This window comes from Eleutherodactylus coqui, chromosome 1 (assembly GCF_035609145.1).
Source record: "Eleutherodactylus coqui strain aEleCoq1 chromosome 1, aEleCoq1.hap1, whole genome shotgun sequence".
Taxonomy (NCBI): Eukaryota; Metazoa; Chordata; class Amphibia; order Anura; family Eleutherodactylidae; genus Eleutherodactylus; species Eleutherodactylus coqui.
The window spans coordinates 68,186,494-68,205,861 of NC_089837.1; the positions used below are offsets into that span (position 1 = coordinate 68,186,494).

The following is a 19,368-nucleotide window of genomic DNA, read 5'->3' on the forward strand; positions in this document are numbered from 1 at the left end:
GATGGCGTACCCTCGTGAGACGACCTCCTGTACCCAGGCGTCGGTCACGCGGGCTAACCATACATTCTGGAACCCTAAGAGCCTGCCCCCCACCCTGTGAATAGCAGGTGGGGAAAGACCCTCAAACTGATACTCCCGTCCTTGCGCCCCTAGGTGCCTTGGAGCGAGCTCACCAGGCTGGCCTGGTCTTAACGGCAGGATTCTTCCTCTGCTCTGCTGGGGCCCTCTTTGACTGTGTCCTGATGTGGGCCTGGATGTAACCTGCCGAAAGGAACGAAAAACGGATTCCTTCCTAGGTGGCGCCATTCTTGCACCCGTAACATCCTTAATTATATCGTCGAGTTTTGGGCCAAACAATCTCTTGTCTGACAGTGATAACACTGCAGACGCTTCCTCCTCCTCCAGACCGCTACTACCCCCCGAAAAACCGTGCGGAGGCTGATCTTGGTCTGCAGCTTGAAGAGTTGAGGAGCATGAGGCCAGTGAGGGATCCGATCTAACCGACCTCCCTGTATGCAGAGACCGCTTAGAAGCTTCCCTGGACCTATGATACGTCCGGGATGCTTCCCTGGAACCAAGAGGAGCGTGAAAGGACTCTCTAGATTGTTGCGACCTAGAAGTCGGTACAGAATGTCGTCCAGATCAAGACCTGTGAGAAACCCCTTCAGAGCTGCGGGATCTCCGCCTTTTGCGCGACCCTCCCTGAAAACGCTCCGGGGAAGACCCCCTCCGAATCGGATTCTAATCGGCGCAATATTGCAGCCGACGATCTGGCTAGTCCTGACACTGCTGCGGCCAGTGATCTAGCCCATTCAGGCTCGGTTACCTGCTCTACAGGGGCGGCGGGGGGCACCGGGGTCCCTGGAGCTGATCGCACTAGGTTACAGGCTACACAGCGGAGCTCCGCCTGACCGCTTGGGAACTTAGCGTTGCATAACGTGCACGCATAGTATTTCGCCCTCCCCATAGCCTGACTGGAACCCTCTGGTCTAGGGTCAGACATGAAGCAATCCACACCGATAGATAACCGCAAGGGAGTGGTGGGAATAGGGGTAGGGTGTCTCCGTGTACTGCTGAGAGCGAGTACCCGCAGGGGGTAGCAAACACAGGGGAGAGCTGCCTTGGCAGGGCTTACCCCGTCCTGCGGTTGTCCTGGCCCAGCTGGAGCTTCTAGGTCCTGGCTGCCTTCTCTTTGGTACAGACGCTGGAAGCTGCCGCCACTGGTGACTGTCGCCGCTGACCGACGGGTGCCGCTGACTGGAGCTTGCTGATTGTAGAACAAACCGCACTGCCAGGAAGTGCTTGCGGTTTGGAGAAAAAAACTGCTGCAGTAAGTGCCAAAGGCAAGAAGTGGAGCTGCTCACTAGTAAGTAGTTCCTTGTAAGAGCTACTGGGAGCGGCCATCTTCCTTGCTGGCCGCCTCCCTGAAAGTCCCGCCCGGCTGGGGTGGGCGTGGCCTGCCCCGGAAGTCCAGACGCATCACAGGAAGTGCTAGGTGCACCATACTAATGCGTCCCCGCGGCCGGCGCCCCGCCCCTCGGGGCGCCGCAGCTCACTCTGCAGCCTGCTCCTTGTCCCACAGCCGTGATCCACTGCCTGCGGCCGCAGCAGTCACCCGCGGTCGCCCGCAACCATACATTCCTGTGGGCGAGCATCCACCCCCTCCCAGCCTTGGCCGGTAAGCACCCAGCCCCCCTTGTTCGGCAGTGTCTCTGGATAGAGAGGGGAGAGGGGGGGGGGGGGAGAGGGGGGGCATAACCCTATATGCACTGAACTAGGCAGAGGAGAGAGGGGGAGATAGGTAAAGAGGAGTGAAAGCACCTGAACTCCTTTCCCCAGGACCTTCCAAGGTGGTGGGGGTCCTCTGAAGGGGTTCCTGGCAGCCGACCGCAGACTTGGAGGGAGGCTTGAAGTTCCGTTCCCTTCTCCCGGATACGCTCCCTTCTCTCCATCTGCGTTCCAGCAGTGTTCCCTGCTGCGCTCGCCGTCCGAGAGGGGCGCTGCTCCAGAGGGGGGAAACCCTATTGCTGGCGGGCCAACGACGCCAATGCACATAGGCAGGGTCGTGCCACCTTTTCTTCGCTGGGTAGGGCGCCGCAGAGTGGTGGAGACACCATCTGCCTGCGCCCTCCCCGGCAGTACAGGAAAGCCAGGGAAAAGCCCCGACTCCCCGTATGCCCGCCATAAAGTCCTCCTGGACCTGACATGTCTGCCTCCTTGCTAGACACTAAGCTAAAAACTAATTAGCTGAGTGCCTGCAGGGGTGATATAGCCTGGTGGGAGGAGGTAACACTTTTGCTTAGTGTCGCCTCCTAGTGGCAGTGGCTATATCCCATGGTCTGGCTGGGTCCCCCAATGATACGGACGAGAAATACTAACATGCAAGTGGATATTACAGCGTGGTAGGCATGAATCCATAAAGGCAAATGCCTTTACGTCTCAGTTGTACCAGTACAAAAACAGCGCAGAAGGTGTAGAACAAAGATCTAACCAATAAAGGAGGCAGACATAACACAACGGTAGTAACAGCAGAGAAGTCCTATAGATACAGCGGCCAGTATGAGGCCTATATCATTCATCAGCATCCATGCAGAATGCAGATTAGAAGGGAATATAAACCCCCCTTTGTGGCTTCCTCAGGCTCAGCCAGAGGCGTATCAGTCATCCCTGTCCTACAAATTCTGCTCAAATGACAAACAACCTGTCTCTTCGTTGTGAGAAAACTTCTCCCATGTCAAAGGCTTTGATCGGCGAGAGTCTGGTTGCTGAAATTAAGGAGCAGAAGCACTCGGCTGTGCATTAAAGGGATATTCCCATGTTGGCAGCAATGAGAACACTGTTGGTTAGGAGGTGGCCGCGTGGAAGGAAACTAAAGCGTGGCTGGGCTACTTCTGCAACTTGGAGGTAACTCGGACAGAGCTGAACACTGCTGCTGCCCCTTTACAAAAATCAGTGAGGGTCTCTGCTCCGGGACCCTCACTAATTGACCCTTTCTGACGTGTCACTGTAACATGTTAAGTTTTTTTTTGCAAACGTGGAGGTGCACTTTAATATAGCGAACCTGTAACTATGAGCATTATTTCTGCTATAGACCATCCCTATTTGTTAGAAGACTCCAATACGTTGATCACACAGCGTCCCCCTGCTTGGACCCACAGTGATCAAATGTAACCATTGCCGAAATCTAGCAGAAAGTGTTCAATTTCCTCTCAGCCCAGCTGTATGGGCAACTAAGCATTACACAGTTCTCCTTTAAGTCAGTAGTTGTCTTTGTAGTACAAGACCGCTCCCCCAGAGAGATAGTGATGCCCTTCATAACAGGAGGTGAAGATCCTGAACAACAGAGGACCCCCCCACCCCCTCCTTAAATTCAGAATTTCCTAAGACCGCTCTTATGTAGGCCGCTTTCTACCACGATTAGCACGGCGTTTTTAAACTCTGCGCTAATCGCAGTACAATGCCTTCATTGATTTCAGTGGGGCTTTGCAGACCTGCTCCTGAATGCCTCGATTTTCGAGCGCTGTCCGCTCTATTTTTGCACATTGTTTTGCGTAACGTGCTGTGATTTCGAACACGGTGTTTTGTGAACCCATGTGTGAGAATGGCCTAATGTGTTGTATGAAAAAGGTTATCCAAACTAAAGACACTTAAGGTCCATATTATGCGTTCATAGATTTTATTATATCGGTGCGTGTGCTCCAGAATCCTTAAAGCGACCCTCCAGTTTCAGGACCGCATGTTGTCCTCGAAGTCTTTGATTGGCCAGCACTGATCATGTGAGCATTACACTGCTCAACAGCATTTTTGCATCGGGTGTGCAATATATCAATTCTTGGATTTTTGGGTGTAGAATCCAAATTTACCTTTAGAAAGACTGTATCACGTAAGGTTTTACATGTAATTTAGATTTTTTTAAAAATTTTTTAAAAAAGGTATTTGTGCTCAATTAAATCAGTGACGAAGCTAAACTCTTTATTTGAATGTAATACACAGTGGATAAAGTTCTAAAACTGGTCACTAGATGGCCGAACAATGTAGTTGAGCAGGAAGGTTACCGACATGAGCCTATCTGTACAGCTGTTTAGTGTTTGCTGTAATCTGCATGAAGCACTGCTCTTCATTCTTACCTCAGCATATCGGTATTTTTTGAGTTTCCTTCACAAATACCAGAAAAACATTACTGAGTTCTGAGTGTTACTTTTTTTGTATTTAAAACCAGACAATATTTGGCAATACTGCATTACTGTCTATGTAATAGTGCTACGTATCTCAGAAATGTGATGGGATGGATAGAATCTGATTCTTCCACTGAATTCAGCGCCCCAAAATCAAGCTGTTTCCAAACAAATACAGAAAATTTTTTCTTGATTTGTTGACCAGTGTAATTAGAGCACTGTATGTATGAGTGCATTATTAAAAAAAAAACTGTATATAGTAAACCAACTCGCCTATCGGATGCACGGATATTAAAGGGGTTGTCCCGCGCCAAAACGGGTTGTTTTTTTTTTTCTATAGCCCCCCCGTTCGGCCCGAGACAAACCCGATGCAGGGGTTTAAAAAAAAAAAAAACCGGATAGTACTTACCCGAATCCCCGTGCTCCGGTGACTTCTTACTTACCTTGCGAAGATGGCCGCCGGGATCTTCACCCACGGTGGTCCGCAGGTCTTCTCCCATGGTGCACCGTGGGCTCTGTGCATTCCATTGCCGATTCCAGCCTCCTGATTGGCTGGAATCGGCACACGTGATGGGGCGGAGCTACGAGGAGCAGCTCTCCGGCACGAGCGGCCCCATTCAGAAGGGAGAAGACCGGACTGCGCAAGCGCGTCTAATCGGGCGATTAGACGCTGAAATTAGACGGCTCCATGGAGACGAGGACGCCAGCAACGGAGCAGGTAAGTGAATAACTTCTGTATGGCTCATAATTAATGCACGATGTATATTACAAAGTGCATTAATATGGCCATACAGAAGTGTATAACCCCACTTGCTTTCGCGGGACAACCCCTTTAAGTGTTCAATAGCAGCCAAATTAGAAACAATGAAGATTTCAGCATTCATTAACCCTTTCCAATCCACTGTCTGACGTCTGAAGACATTATGATTTAAGGCTGTACAGCTCCGATGTTGGAAGACGTCCGTTGGGGTTCTCCTACTGTATACTGCCAGCCTCTCTGCTGTCGGAGCCTATCCAACGTGTCACCTCATGCAGTACTGGCTTTAGCCAGCAGATAGCGCCATTGTATAATGGCAGAAAGAGTAAGCCCCCTAGGAAAACCAGGATACAAATTTAATTGGAAAGGGTTAAAACACTACCTTTATTCCAGTGCATAAAATGGCATACGCCCTACAGATGCAGACACGCCTGCCGACGCGTTACAGACCATCACGTGGTCCTTAGTCGTAGCAAATACAGCGCATTGTATTCTAACACTACTACCCTGTTTCCCCGAAAATAAGACGCGTCTTATATTAATTTTTGCTCCCAAATATGCGCTACATCTTATTTTCAGGGGGTGTCTTATTTCGCCGCGGCAAATCTGTCTGTGGCCGCTAATCCCTCAATTGGCCAGCTTTGTGGACAAAATTTCTCAGAAATCTCGTCCACATGGGACAGCAAATCTGTCACGGCAAAGCTGGGAGAAGGCGGTGTTGTGGTGCGGATTCACCGGCCACAGAAACGGAAAAGCGTGCAGCCAGGTCGCTTCAAAACAAGCGGCTGAGTGCCGTGGGTTTTGAAGCAGCGCTTTCCCGGCAGAAATCTCGCTGTTTATCGCTGTGGCCAAACTGCGAGATTTCCGCTGGAAATATGCTCTGAGAACCCAGCCTTAAAGGGGTTGTCCCGCGGCAGCAAGTGGGTCTATACACTTCTGTATGGCCATATTAATGCACTTTGTAATATACATTGTGCATTAATTATGAGCCATACAGAAGTTATAAAAAGTTTTATACTTACCTGCTCCGTTGCTGGCGTCCTCGTCTCCATGGTGCCGACTAATTTTCGCCCTCCGATGGCCAAATTAGCCGCGCTTGCGCAGTCCAGGTCTTCTCCTGTTCTCTATGGGGCTCCGTGTAGCTCCGCCCCGTCACGTGCCGATTCCAGCCAATCAGGAGGCTGGAATCGGCAATGGACCGCACAGAAGAGCTGCGGTCCACGGAGGCAGAGGATCCTGGCGGCCATCTTCACAGGTAAGTATAGAAGTCACCGGAGCGCGGGGATTAAGGTAAGCGCTCCGGTGAGCTTTCTGTACGTCCCTGCATCGGGGTTGTCTCGTGCCGAACGGGGGGGGGGGTTGAAAAAAAAAAAAACCGTTTCGGCGCGGGACAACCCCTTTAAGAATCACACAATCACACACAGGTTGCCTGACTCACACACAGAGCCATAAAAAAATAAGGGCTGTAAAGTAACGTACCTGTCTGCAGACAGAAGTTCCTGTACCACTTGTAAGCAGGGATGGTATTGCAGCTTCCGGCCACCAGGGGGAGCTCATCACAGCAGACATGTACAGCAGGAACAGAACATACAGTATGGACTTTTCCAGCCAGCAAAGGGAGCTCACAACAGCACACTTGTACAGCAGGGACAGGATAACAGCAGACTGTCTGCAGATCTACCTATACATCTGGAGGTAGGAAACAACGGGGATGGCAGCAGGGAACAGGCCTCTTGACTTGCCTGCACACTTTACAATGCCTTACTATCGGGGGGTGCCTTATATTTGGGACTTCTGCAAATTTCAGGGGGTGTCTTATTTTCAGGGGTGCCTTATTTTGGGGGGGGGGTGCCTTATTTTCGGGGAAACACGGTAATACATGGTGGGGATTGTGTTTGCCATCCTGAATGGCCAAAACAGGACTGGTAAATGGATCGCAGGGCCGGCAAAGAACAACAATTACAATGCCAATATACCTCCCCTTCTGCTTCCAGGACAGAATTGTGTCCTGAAATTAGTAATATAGTTGTTTTTAAAAACCATTCATCTCTGGCCATCTGTCCTTCACAGAATAGACCTAAAAATCAAACTACAATTAAAAAGCCGGAGCGCACAAATAGACCTGACTGCGTCGTGTCTCGATAGGAGGTCTGGCGCAACCGGTCTATAATCAACATGTACATCTAAAGTCAGGCAGAATCAAAGCTATAGCTCCCCTGAGAGGAAGGGCATTGCCCTTCAGATGAGTGAGGGGGAAGGGCAGATGTCCAACGTTACCAAGCTGCTGAGACCAGTCCTTAACCATATGGAGGGTTTGAGCTATATAGCTTTGTTCCTAAATATATGTCCAAAAGATGGTGAATGTGATACTAAAGCACCACCATATATAGGGGCGATGTAATTGCACTATTTGGGATACCATTAAACCCTCTGAGAACAACCAGAGGTGTAAATGATTACGGTTCTTAATACGGAGCCAAAACTGGGATTCATAATTTACAAAAGCTCAGGTTGAAAGTTCAACGCGTTTCCCCGCATATTTTGCGGTTTATCAGGAACTGACGAGCTTCTAGTGAGAACCTAGATCTGTGATGGCAATAGTCCGTACCTCACCAACGACGTGTTTATGGCAAGAGCCTGGAGTGGAAACCGAAGACTGATGGCAGCAACCAAAACCGCTAGATTTCCGTGGTGATGGCTCCCCATGTGATCCCAGCATAAGGCTGGTTCATATCTTAGCCTGTTTTATCAGTCAATACACCCACCTAGGGGGTTGCATAGATAGATCTCCTTAGGTTAGAATAACAGTAAGGCGTGTGGCCTTGATCAAATCTTTTCACTAGGTGGTTTAACGCCGCTAGTCAGTTCAGAGCCTCTTGCTTCATTTTTTTTGTTTTTTGCATTTAGAGATGTAGGCCAGGCGATTGAGCTTATTGCTAACTAGGAAGTTAGAAACTATTGAGACAGAGTTATCACTCCCCCTGCTGGCCATGAAGATCGAGTACTTCCATTTAGCTCTGCTGATATGGCCACAGGAGAGCACTGTAGAGCGGCTACAAACTGACTGGAGGCTTTAAACCAACCAGTGAAGAGATTCGATCAAGGCCACACTCCTTACTACTGTTCTTAATTAAGGAGATCTCTCTATACAAGGCCCTAGGTGCCATTACATAAATAAAAATGTATAGTTTTATTTATCTATGTCTATTCTGTGATGGGCCTTTTAAGATTAAAATAACTTTTTCTGCCTCTGTGACAAAGTTCTGGCTACCTGTAGCCACCAGTAGGGGGAGCAGAGGAGCCCAACAGATTAAGGCTTTATTCAGACAGCACACACTCATTATAGCCTGAGTCTATACACTTGGGCCAGTTTTCATATGAACTGGCAGGCCGTGTGAAGAAAACTGCTGCATGTCCTATTCTCGTCTGTACGTGGACTGGTGCCTGCATACTGCCTAATGTGAGACGTGTCCAGGATTGCAGTCTGAAACGGAGTAAAGGCTAGGGCTACACAGCGGCTTTGGTTTCACGACATGAAGATCATAACGTCTCATCAAGTGATTGTTAGTGGGGGTCACAACTGCAGCCCCACCCTCCCCAGGGAGAAGAGAAACCGCCTATGAAGTTGGTCCTAAATCTATGACCACACAGTTGTCTTCTGCCGTTCTCGGCACACAGAGCTACTATTGAGCCTGCAAGTAAAAAAGAACTAATCCTTTTGGATTTTTTTTTTCGTTCCAGGAAGATCTTCAAAAAGTGGACCAAGAAGTGGAGACCTGTAAACGTCATAAGAAACACTACGAGGAGAAGTGCAGGGAGCACTTAAATGGGATTAAGAAGCACAGAGAGGAACTGAACGCCAAGGAAAAAGACCTGGAGGTAAAGCGGAAACCAAAAAGAGTGATAAGAGTTTAGATGTGCGAGGTGACAGTTCTTAGTATGGGGCTGCACCGTAGATGGCTCAGTGGTTAGCAGCATTGGCGTCCTTGACAAAGCATCTGATCAAAAGCGACACCTGCATGATGTCTGTATGTCTTCTCACTTGCTTGGGGTTAAAGGGTTTCAGTTGTAAACTATTGGTGGCTTATCATCAGGATAGGTCATTAACCCTTTCCAATCCACTGTCTGACGTCCGAAGACATTCTGATTGAAGGCTGTACAGCTCCGATGTCGGAAGACGTCCGGCAGGGTATTCCTACTGTATATTACTGGCCGCTCTGTTCTCGGGGGGCCTTTCCGGCATGTCCCATACCGCAGTACTGGCTCTAGTCGGCAGATGGCGCCATTGTATAATGGCAGAAAAAGAAAGCCCCCTAGGAAACCCTGAATACAAAATTGAATAGCAACGGGTTAATAGTAGCTCAGTGGGGATCTGTCACCAGAGACCCCTGTCGGTCAGCTGTTCTCTGAGTTCGACAATGCCGTTCCCATTGCAGTGGCCAGGCTTGGCATCAAGGGCACAGTTGACATTAACATCAATGGGAACTTTGCCTGCAATACCAAGCCTGACCACTGCAGTGGAAACAGAGCTGTCTGCTTCTTGCACACATCAACTGACCTAGCGCACAGTGAATCCACAGGGGTCCCAGGCAGAAAACCACCACCAATCTATTATTGATGGCTTATCTCGAGAATAGGCCACCAATAGTTTGTAGCTAGAGAACCCTTTTAATTGTATTCATTTGAAATTGCTCCTTATGTAAGAGAGGGAATTAGATTGCAAGCTTTGCTGGTGACAGGACTGTTGTGCATGATTTATATCTGTACCTTGCAACAGAATATATTGGTGCAGTGAGAATTAAAAACACAGAGAACGGCACATTTTGTTCTCGGTCACAATGCCGGTCTACAGAAAGCTCATTATATATGCATGTATGCGTCTGATTCAGAGACCGTACTAGGAAACTGCTCATAATGCACTGCTGTAGGATATCATCCGCTTGTTTGTGTTTTATTCTTTTTGAATCCCTTTTTCTGTGAAGATAATAATATATATCTTTAATCAATAAATAAATATATATACACACCGTAAATACCAGTATATAAGACGACCTTTTAACCCCGGAGAATCTTCTCCAAAGTCGGGGGGTCGTCTTATACTCCAGGTATAAGCTGTAGAAGAGAAAAAAAAATAAAATACTCACCTCCCGCGGCGCTGCTGCAGGCTGTCGCTCCCTCCTCCTCGCTGATAAAGCATTGAAATCCCCACCTCCAGAAAGCTAATGCTCTGATTGGCTAACTCAGGCAGCATCAGCCAATGAAAGCTGGCGCTGCATTAGCCAATCACAGCCATTCAATGACATCATTGAATGGCTGTGATTGGCTAACGCAGCACCAGCTTTCATTGGCTAACTCAGGCTGCGTCAGCCAATCACAGCCTTTCAATAATGTCAGAACGCAGAACGCCGCGGGAGGGGAGTATTTTTTTTCCCTACACCGTATTCCCAGTGTATAAGTTGACAGTTGGGGGGTCGTCTTATACGCCGGAATATACGGAGTGTGTGTGTGTGTGTATATGTATGTATGTATGTATATGTATGTATGTATATATATGTATGTATGTATATATATGTATGTATGTGTATATATATGTATATATGTATGTGTGTGATATATATATATATATATAATTTTGTGTGTGTGTGTAATATGTATATGATATGATTTTTTTTTTTTACTTTTCTTTTGGTTTTAAACCTGCACAGGATAAAATTTCTAAGGCAAAACAGATCTTTCCAGAGAGGATTGACGTTCCCCGTACAGCTAGGAGCTTGGATGCTGAAATTAACCGCCTTCGCACAAAGATCAACTCAGAATATCATCTTCATGGGAACAGAGATGAAATAATAAAGTAGGTTCACAGTGAAGCCACATTGGTTATACCTGGTTTTCTGTAGGGTTGTAGTTCAGCCGGACTGAAGTGACTTGCCACATGGTTTGTACAACACTTAAGATTTGCTGGTGTTACATCACAGTCATCATATATTACAAATACACAAGACAGACATATCGCTGCAATCAGCATGTCCATCACTACCGTATGCTGCCACCTCAGAGACAGCAGCATGAAGGTGGTGACCGACTCCTTTAGAAGGTGCTCATACACCTGTAGTAACGGTCGGCTGAACCATTGTCCACCAGTGCTCGGTACAGCTGGGCATTGGTATATTCTTAATGGGCAGCTGGGGAAAGAGCTGCTGCAATACATCTTTTGGCGACTTATCTCCAGGAAGGACAAAAAGATTGGTTGCGTTTAATTTCAATGCCCAATCTCTTTCCATCAACATCATTTTTGGGGGAGTTGACCCATTGTGCTAAAATTAGTTGGTTCGGACTACTTTCCCCTAATGCCTGCAGGGTTTTTAGACACAGCCCAAATGCAGAGTCGGCAGCCTTTACATTCAGGAACGCGGCTCTCAACCTGAGCGCTGTGTTCTGTGGTTTATAGTCACAGCATTGATTATTTCGGTCCCCTGTCACAGTACAAGTTTGGTCTGTCAGTGCAGCATCCTGTCAACGACTATGTAGCTACATCGGAGATTGTCGAAAAGCTAACTGGCTTCTGACGGCGATCATGCTATTAGTCTGTTAGTTATCATGGGGTGGGCAAAGAGGGGTTAAATCAGTTCTGACTAACTCTAGTGACAATTTACCCTTCTTCCAGAGAGTACCATGCTGCGAAGGAGAACTATCAGGAAATGGAAAGTAAAGTGAAGAACCTGAAAGTCTTTGTTAAGTTGTTAGATGATATCATGACGCAACGATACAAGATGTACCGGCAGTTTCAGAGGTTTGTCCGTCCGTCCGTGTGTATTCTCTACGTCATCAGCCTGTAGGAGAACCAGGTCTCCCCTCACATCTGGTTATCTTGTATGAACAGTATTTCGGTGCGCACTTTATGTATAGAAGAGGAGAATGTTCACATCTCCCATTTGGTTCTGTCTGCATGTGTAACCCCTTAAGGACACGGCCGTTCTTGTTTGGAGGCTTGTTTTTGCGGGACTTTTTAATGTACCATATAATGTATCGAAAAATGTTTAACATTTTTAAGTGGAGTGAAATAGTAAAAAAAAAATGCCAGCTTTGTAGGAAGGAAGGATTGGGGTTGGGGGGGGGGGGGGGGGGGAGGTCTTGCTTTTATGGTGTAGATGCTGCCGCAGAAATAACATGATAAACTGATTCTGTGGGTCAGTATGTTGTGTTGCTTTTTTATTTTTTTGCTGTACTGCTTAGATATTATAAATAGGGGGAAAGGATTTATCCTTTAGTATTGCAATATTCTTTTTTCACTTATTTTTACATGTTTCTTTTCAGACCCCATACGGGATTTGATCTTGTGATAGTCTGATCACTCAAACAATAGACTGCAATACTTCGTATTTCAGTATATGGTATTACTGCTGGCATTGTGTTATGCCGTGTCACAGACCCATCTTAATAGGCAGAAATGCATGGCATAGAAGCTTTGTGAAAGCTACAGGCTGCCATAACAACTGGGTGACACCTCATAATCTATGCATGGAGGTGGTGTCCAGGACGCATATTAACATTTTCCACAAGACTTCTGCACTATTCAGCAAATCCAGCAACTTGATTGGTTGTTAAGTAAATCAGCTAACCCAAACAACCAATCACTGTGAATCAGACAAGCAATCAGGTTGCTGGAATTGCTGAATAGTGCAGAAGTCTTGTGGAAAATGTTAATATGCGTCCAGGACCCCCGAATGCCAATTGGGACATTTACACAAGGGGTTAGCAGACATGATCTTCGATCGTGACTGTTGCGACCAGGTGTCAAAGAAATTTGATGCTGGCCATGTATGGAGTGGTCTCGGCTTCCGAGTTTGTGCCATATTAACCTTGCGCACCTGTGACTTAGAGACTCTGTCACCTACTAAGTTTATAGACTAAAAGTAGGTGTCCCACTGAGTTTGGCAATGTAAGTGTTTTACTTGCCTTCCCCGTCATTCCCCCGGTGTCAGCACTAGAAGCTGCTGCTCAGTGCATTGAGTGGCTCTGTCAAGTGGTCCGCCCGTTCTAATTTTATAATGGACAGACTACTTGGCAGCGCTGCATCCACTAACCTCCCTGGACTCACTGGGTCACCTACTTTTAGCCAATAAGCTTGGCTTATAGGGATAAAAGTAGGTTACGGAGTCTCTTTAACCCCTTAACGTTGAAGGGCATACAGTTGCGTCCTGCAGGTTTGGGGTGTGAGATCACAGGCCGATCCCCCGCTCTATACAATGCGCATGCCGGCTGTTTCTTGCAGCTGACACCCACCCACAACAGCTCTGATAAGCCACGTCACTTATCGGAGCTGTTAGGCTGTGTTCCCACAGGGCGGAATCCAGCCGGAAATCTCGCGGTGTGGCCGCAGTGAAAAACTGCTAGATTTCCGCCGGGAACCTGCTGCTCCAAAACCCGTGGGCTCCTCTATAGAAGCGCCTGCTGCAACGTAAAAAAAAAATTACATGCTTCCGGTGACCGGGGAATCCGTGCCGGCTTTGCCGCGACCGATTAGCCATCCCACTTGGACAGGAAAAAGGACAAAGAAAATCGATTAAAAAGTCGTAACGTACTAAAAAAAAATGGTACTAATAGAAACTACAGGACGTCCTGCAAAAAATGAGTCCTCTTACAACTATGTGTCAACGGAAAAATAAAGTTCTGGCCGTCATGGCAGCAAGAAATGGTGCTAGAACATCTTAGAAAAAATAAAAGTAGTACAGCGCAAAAAACTATATGAATTTTCTACCGTAGTAATCGTACTGACCCGTAGAATTAGGTTACTAGGTCATTATTGTTGCAGTTTGTGTGCCGTAGAAACAAGACGCTCCCAAACATGGTGGATTTTGTGGTTTTTCCCCGTTTCACTCCACTTAGAATTTTTTTTAATGTTTTTCCGTACGTTATATGGCACATTAAATGGCACCACTGAAAAATACAAAAAGCAAAAAAAAACATCTGCGTCAATGGATAAATAAAATCGAAAATGGAAGAAAAAAAAAAGGGGGCGACCTCCTTAAGGGGTTAAATATGTGTCCTATAGCACAATGCGGTTAAGATGCTGTTGGGATTTGCTACAGAGATTCATTTCCTGGGTTCAGGCTCATCGAAAGTAAAGTGTAACCATACCCTGGCCATGAGGGCTTCATGAACCCGCGGTCTGTAGTCACTGTAGGGTTCCCCCTTTTTCATTTAGACCTGGTATAATACGCATGGAATTGATGTGATTGATGGTTTCCACAAAGAGGGTCTCACATATCATTGCTTTATGGGCTATTCTCACTTTAGACATTTATGGTATATCCAGTCCCCTAGAAATGATTGGCAGCTGCAGAAACAGCATAGCTGTTTCCCTAATCCCAGACTCCCCTGCACCCAACTGCAGCCTGGGTGCACCAGGCAAGACAAGTTCTTGAAGTACCAGAGGTGTGGATCCAGCATCTAGTAGACATTTCAGCTAGGGCTACACAGTAACTTCAGCCACAACTCGCATTACGTGGTCAAAGAACGCAGTGTGCTATAGCTCAACCTAATGTAAGCGAGACCCGACAATGGCAAGAAGCCCAAATCTTCTAGGACTTGAAATTGTCGGGTCACATTGTAACAAGTCCAGCAGATTTAGACTGCTTGCAGCTGTAGACTTACATCAACTTGCAAGTCGGCACGTGACCACATTCATTTAAAGGGTTTTTTCAGGAAGAATACTACTGATGACCTATCATCAGGATAGGTCATCAATAGTTGACCGGCTGGGATCCGTTGCGCAAGACCCCGACCGATCAGCTGAGCGGGTGCATGCTGTCAGCACCACAAATACACAAAGGTCTGAGCGGAACCCTCCCCGACGACCTCTGTGTAGTAGCTGCTGCTCGTAGCTGCAGGCACGGCTCTCATTGAAATCAATGGGAGCTGTGCCAGCCACTTCCGCTCCGATCTCTGTGTATTTGCGGCGCTGACAGCATGCACCCACTCAGCTGATTGGTCAGGGTCCTGAACGACCGACCCCAGCCGAACAACAACTGATGATAGGTTATCAATAGTATTTCCCTGGAAACCCCCTTTAAGTTAGATGATGATGATAAAGCGTGGCCACTGCGGCAATCTTGTGCCATGTGACCGTCGCCATGCAAACTTAGCCGTATGGCACATCTTGAGAATCAATATGGAGGGTGATATCCAGTCTCTGGGCAGCCAAACGGGTGTTGAGCTCTTTGATCAAGTGGCTGCATCCTTTCCAGTTTGGGGTTATATTGTCTTTATCGAATGTCAATTGAGCTGAATGTGAGTGCCAATCTTGAGTAGTGATGGTTGCTGCCGCTGGAAGTGTTCATCCCTCCTCTGCTCATTCTCCTGCAGGTACCTTAGTCTACGCTGCAAGTATTACTTCGATTCCTTGCTGTTTCAGAGATCTTATTCTGGGAAGATCTCGTTTGACCACAAGAACGAATCTCTCTCAATAACTGTAAGTTGATCGTAGAGATTGGTTAGAATTGGTGCCCGCCCTTAAGCTTCATCAATGACCATGTCCTATTCCACCACAGGTCCAGCCCGGGGAAGGAGACAAGGCAGCCCTGTCTGATATGAGGTCTCTTTCCGGAGGAGAACGATCTTTTTCTACTGTCTGTTTTGTGCTTTCTCTCTGGTCCATCGCAGAATCTCCCTTCAGATGTCTGGATGAATTTGATGTCTACATGGTATTGTTAATTTCCTGTTTCTGTTAATATAGCCTTGGGCTACCTGCAGATCTAGGCTCTAATAGATGCCTGTGCATCTATTACAGTGTGATGGTAGTCTGACTGTTGGGATCCCACCAATCTCGAATGAAGGTTCCAAATTGATGGAGTTGCAGTCGAACACACACGCTTATGCTTCATTCATTTTATTTGGGACTGCAGGAGATAGCCGAGTTCAAGTGCTCAGCAACCTCCGGCAATCCCCTATCAAATAGAATGGAGTGGAATGGACCACCACTCTAGTCATTCAGGGACCTTCAGGACCCCTTTTCTCTTGATCATTGCAGATCCCAGCTGTTTCACCAGTCCCCACGCCTCCACACTGATTATTAGTTTTCGCCTATCCTGCAAACACTTTCAATCTTGGCACAAACTCTTAAAGCCCTACATTTTCTTGGTGCTAAGAATTTAGAGGGTCAAATGTAAGGAACTGCAGGCAGCAGGTTTTGTGCTTTCCCAGTCTTCCGGGTTGATGCTTGATGAATATAGGGCTCCGGAGTCGCAATTGCTGATCAGACACTTTATTAACTGTAAAACAAAATTCTTGTGACCCGGCCATTTCGGAGTATCTCAGTCTGTCAATGTCCATTCAGTTCAAGAATCTGTATGAATGTTTGGTAATCTGAGTCCTAGCCCGATTGACCAGGATCAGCAATATTCAATATTTGTCTCAATAAACACTCTTTAGGTACGTCAATGCGGGACACTTGTAAGAACTCTATGCCCAGATGACCAGGGGTGACTCAACCTGTGCTAATGGACCAGGAAATCGGAAGGGAGAGAACCACTTGGCACTGACTTAACTATTCAGCACTCCTTTCCGTGTTCATTAGAGGAAAACCGCCCATAGGCCAATGGCTACAGTCCTGTAGCACAAACCAGGAGAGACTCCCCACTTCCACTGTTCACAGCTTAGCTGCTCTTTGCAAACTTCTCAATGGCTGTATCTCTTTCTCCTGGAGGGAACGGTCCCTAGGACTGTATCTGTATTAATGCAGTATACCAGGAGAGATACCTGCTTCAACCTCTGTCCTGCACTCTGCACCTCTCTCTACTACTTTGTCCTATCTTTCTGCTCAACTCTGTTCCTCCATTCTCGCCCCTCTTGAAGTCGTAGTTTTATTACATATTAAAACTTCACAAAAACAATGAGCAACCATACCTCTATTACACAAGAGACGCCCATCTGCAGACAGCATTTTTTCATAGTTGCGGCTCCATATATTTTGGCAAAAGGTTGAGAGACCCAACAGCATGGATGTACAGGTGGGAACTAGACCTCAGAATAAGACTTGCGTGTAGCTGAGTTTTTCCAATGTGCTTCTTGCAAACCACCTTCACATGTATTTGTATTGCAAACTGTTGCACAGACGTGTAACAAGTTTATCTTATCCAAGTTGCCCATTGACTGAACTCAAGATTTTGGTCAGACATTCAGAGACGTGGTTTCGCCCCAAACTAGTCAGTATATTACATCAATAAATGATGTTTAGAACCAACACAACCCCACATGTTCACGTGATATTTGTGATTGTTGACCTTCTAACCTGCTCCTCACACTTACCTCTCCTTTGTCCTGTAGGATATGGTGAACAGGAGGATATCAATGGATATGATGCTTACCATGGCTGACTCTCAGAGGTTTCGGCAGTTTATTTTATTGACCCCTCAACATATGAGGTAAATCATTATTATGTTATAGATGTAGCCAGAGAACGCCACATGGGTTGTCCCACCAAAATGATTAATCACCTATTCACAGGAAAGGTTGATCAGGTTGAGCTGTAGTATCAGATGCAGCAGCATGTGTTGGTACTACAGTGATGGGGCTGTAGCGCTCCCGGTGGTAGGACCTCCACCTGTCACACATTTTATTATTCTATCCTAATGGCAAAACCTGTAAAACATGTTTTAGATGGTTTTCTTTTTTTTTCCTCACCAAGTATTTGTACTTATTAGTGTCCTACATTCCTTCACAGCTCTATTCCTACCACTCATCTTATCCGAATTCTCAGAATGAACGATCCTGAACGAGGACAAACCACTCTGCCATTTCAGGCTGTAAACCAAGAGGAGGAAGAAAACGATTGATTTGCCATCCTCTTAAAGGGTTTCTCCCGCGACTTACAATTGCTTCACAACTACTCCTTTCTTCCTGGTTGCTGCTGACCAGGACATGTGACTGCTGCAGCCAATCACTGGCTATAAAAGGTCACTGCTGTGGCCAGTGATTGGCTGCAGCTGTCACATGGCCTGCTCAGCGGCAGCCAGGAAGAACAGAGTGGCTGTGAAGTGGTTTTTACGTCTTGGGAGAAGCCCTTTAAAGTAGATTATACGCCGTTGACTGTTGGGTCACCAGTCCACTTGGTTGCTGCTTTATTTATACATATAGTTCTATTTTTTACATTTCTACGACCGATGGATCAAGACACATTGCTCCTGTGTGCACAACAAGACATTCTATTCATATAGCTTTTTCTATATATGTCTCATATTTTGGGTAAATGTACAAAAGTTTTATATATATATATGTATATTTTCAATCCTATTTTGTTACACTTCTGCTTGTTTTCTTAAAGAGCTAAAAAAAAACCTGAAAGGAATGTTCAATTCTTAATTATTTTATAGTAAAGTTGTTTTATTGAAAACCTTGATCAGGCCTATGTGTTTGTACCAACCGCACCCGAGGATGAAGTTGGTTTAGGTGGTCTCATAAAGCAATGGCTACTCTTAAGTCCACATTTAACCCTTTCCTATCCACTGCCTGACGTCTGAAGACATTCTGATTGAAGGCTGTACAGTTCCAATGTCGGAAGGCGTCCGGCAGGGTATTCTTACTGTATATTACTGGCTGCTCTGTTGTCGGGGGCCTCTTCAGCATGTCCCATACTGCAGTGCTGGCTCTGGCCAGCAGATGGTGCCATTGTATAATGGCAGAAAGAGCAAGCCCCCCCAGGAAACACTGAATCCAAAATTGCATTACAAACGCTGGGACCCCGGCGCAGGCATGAGTCTAGTTCTGTTGATTTTCGTACTAATAACCCCTTCCGAAACAGGTTTCTCTAAGAGCTGTCCTGTATTCTGTAACATATGCATGCAGAACAGCCTCCGAAATCGGAGTGCTGTCCTGTAGAGCGTTAGAAACATGAGTCGGGCCTCATCCGACATCGCAGCTATGCAGGGAAATCTTGGTGTCGGACGAAGGTGAACACTGGATTGGAAATGCTATAGACAACTTTGAAAAGGAAACATTTATTTTTACATGTGTTGGTTACTGTAAAGGGGTATTCCCATAATTTACTTCATCACCTATCCACGGGATAGGTGATAAAAGTCTGGGGGTCGCACCACTGATCTCGAGAAGGGGGTCCTGTGTCCCCCCCTCTCCTCAGTGCATCTTCCCCAGTAAGGAGGAGATTGGATGGAGTTGTAGTCGAGCATCTGCAGTGCTGCTTCATTCTTCTTCAATGGGAAAGCTGGAAATGGCCAAATGCTTTTACTTGGCTATTTCGGTCAACCCCGTTAAAATGAATGGGGCAGCACCGTGCCACTCCATTCAATCTCCACATCACTGCGGGTGTTGCATTGAACCCACATTGAGGAGGAGAGGGGGACACATTACACCCATTCTTGGGATCAGTGGTGAGACCCCCACCAATCAGACTTGTATCACCTATCCTGTGGGATGGGTGAT

General features: G+C 46.8%; 1 protein-coding gene across 1 annotated transcript in view; it reads left to right on the plus strand.

The window, feature by feature from the left end:
- SMC6 (structural maintenance of chromosomes 6) overlaps positions 1–18,273 on the plus strand; it is a 53,855-nt gene extending 35,582 nt beyond the window's left edge. The window contains exons 21-27 of the mRNA XM_066596995.1: positions 8,674–8,811; positions 10,638–10,783; positions 11,597–11,722; positions 15,298–15,403; positions 15,483–15,635; positions 17,257–17,354; positions 17,654–18,273. Coding sequence (XP_066453092.1) covers positions 8,674–8,811; positions 10,638–10,783; positions 11,597–11,722; positions 15,298–15,403; positions 15,483–15,635; positions 17,257–17,354; positions 17,654–17,765 — 879 coding nt within the window. The 3' untranslated portion in view covers positions 17,766–18,273. The remainder of the gene's footprint in view (positions 1–8,673; positions 8,812–10,637; positions 10,784–11,596; positions 11,723–15,297; positions 15,404–15,482; positions 15,636–17,256; positions 17,355–17,653) is intronic.
- The last annotated feature ends 1,095 nt before the right edge of the window (positions 18,274–19,368 follow it).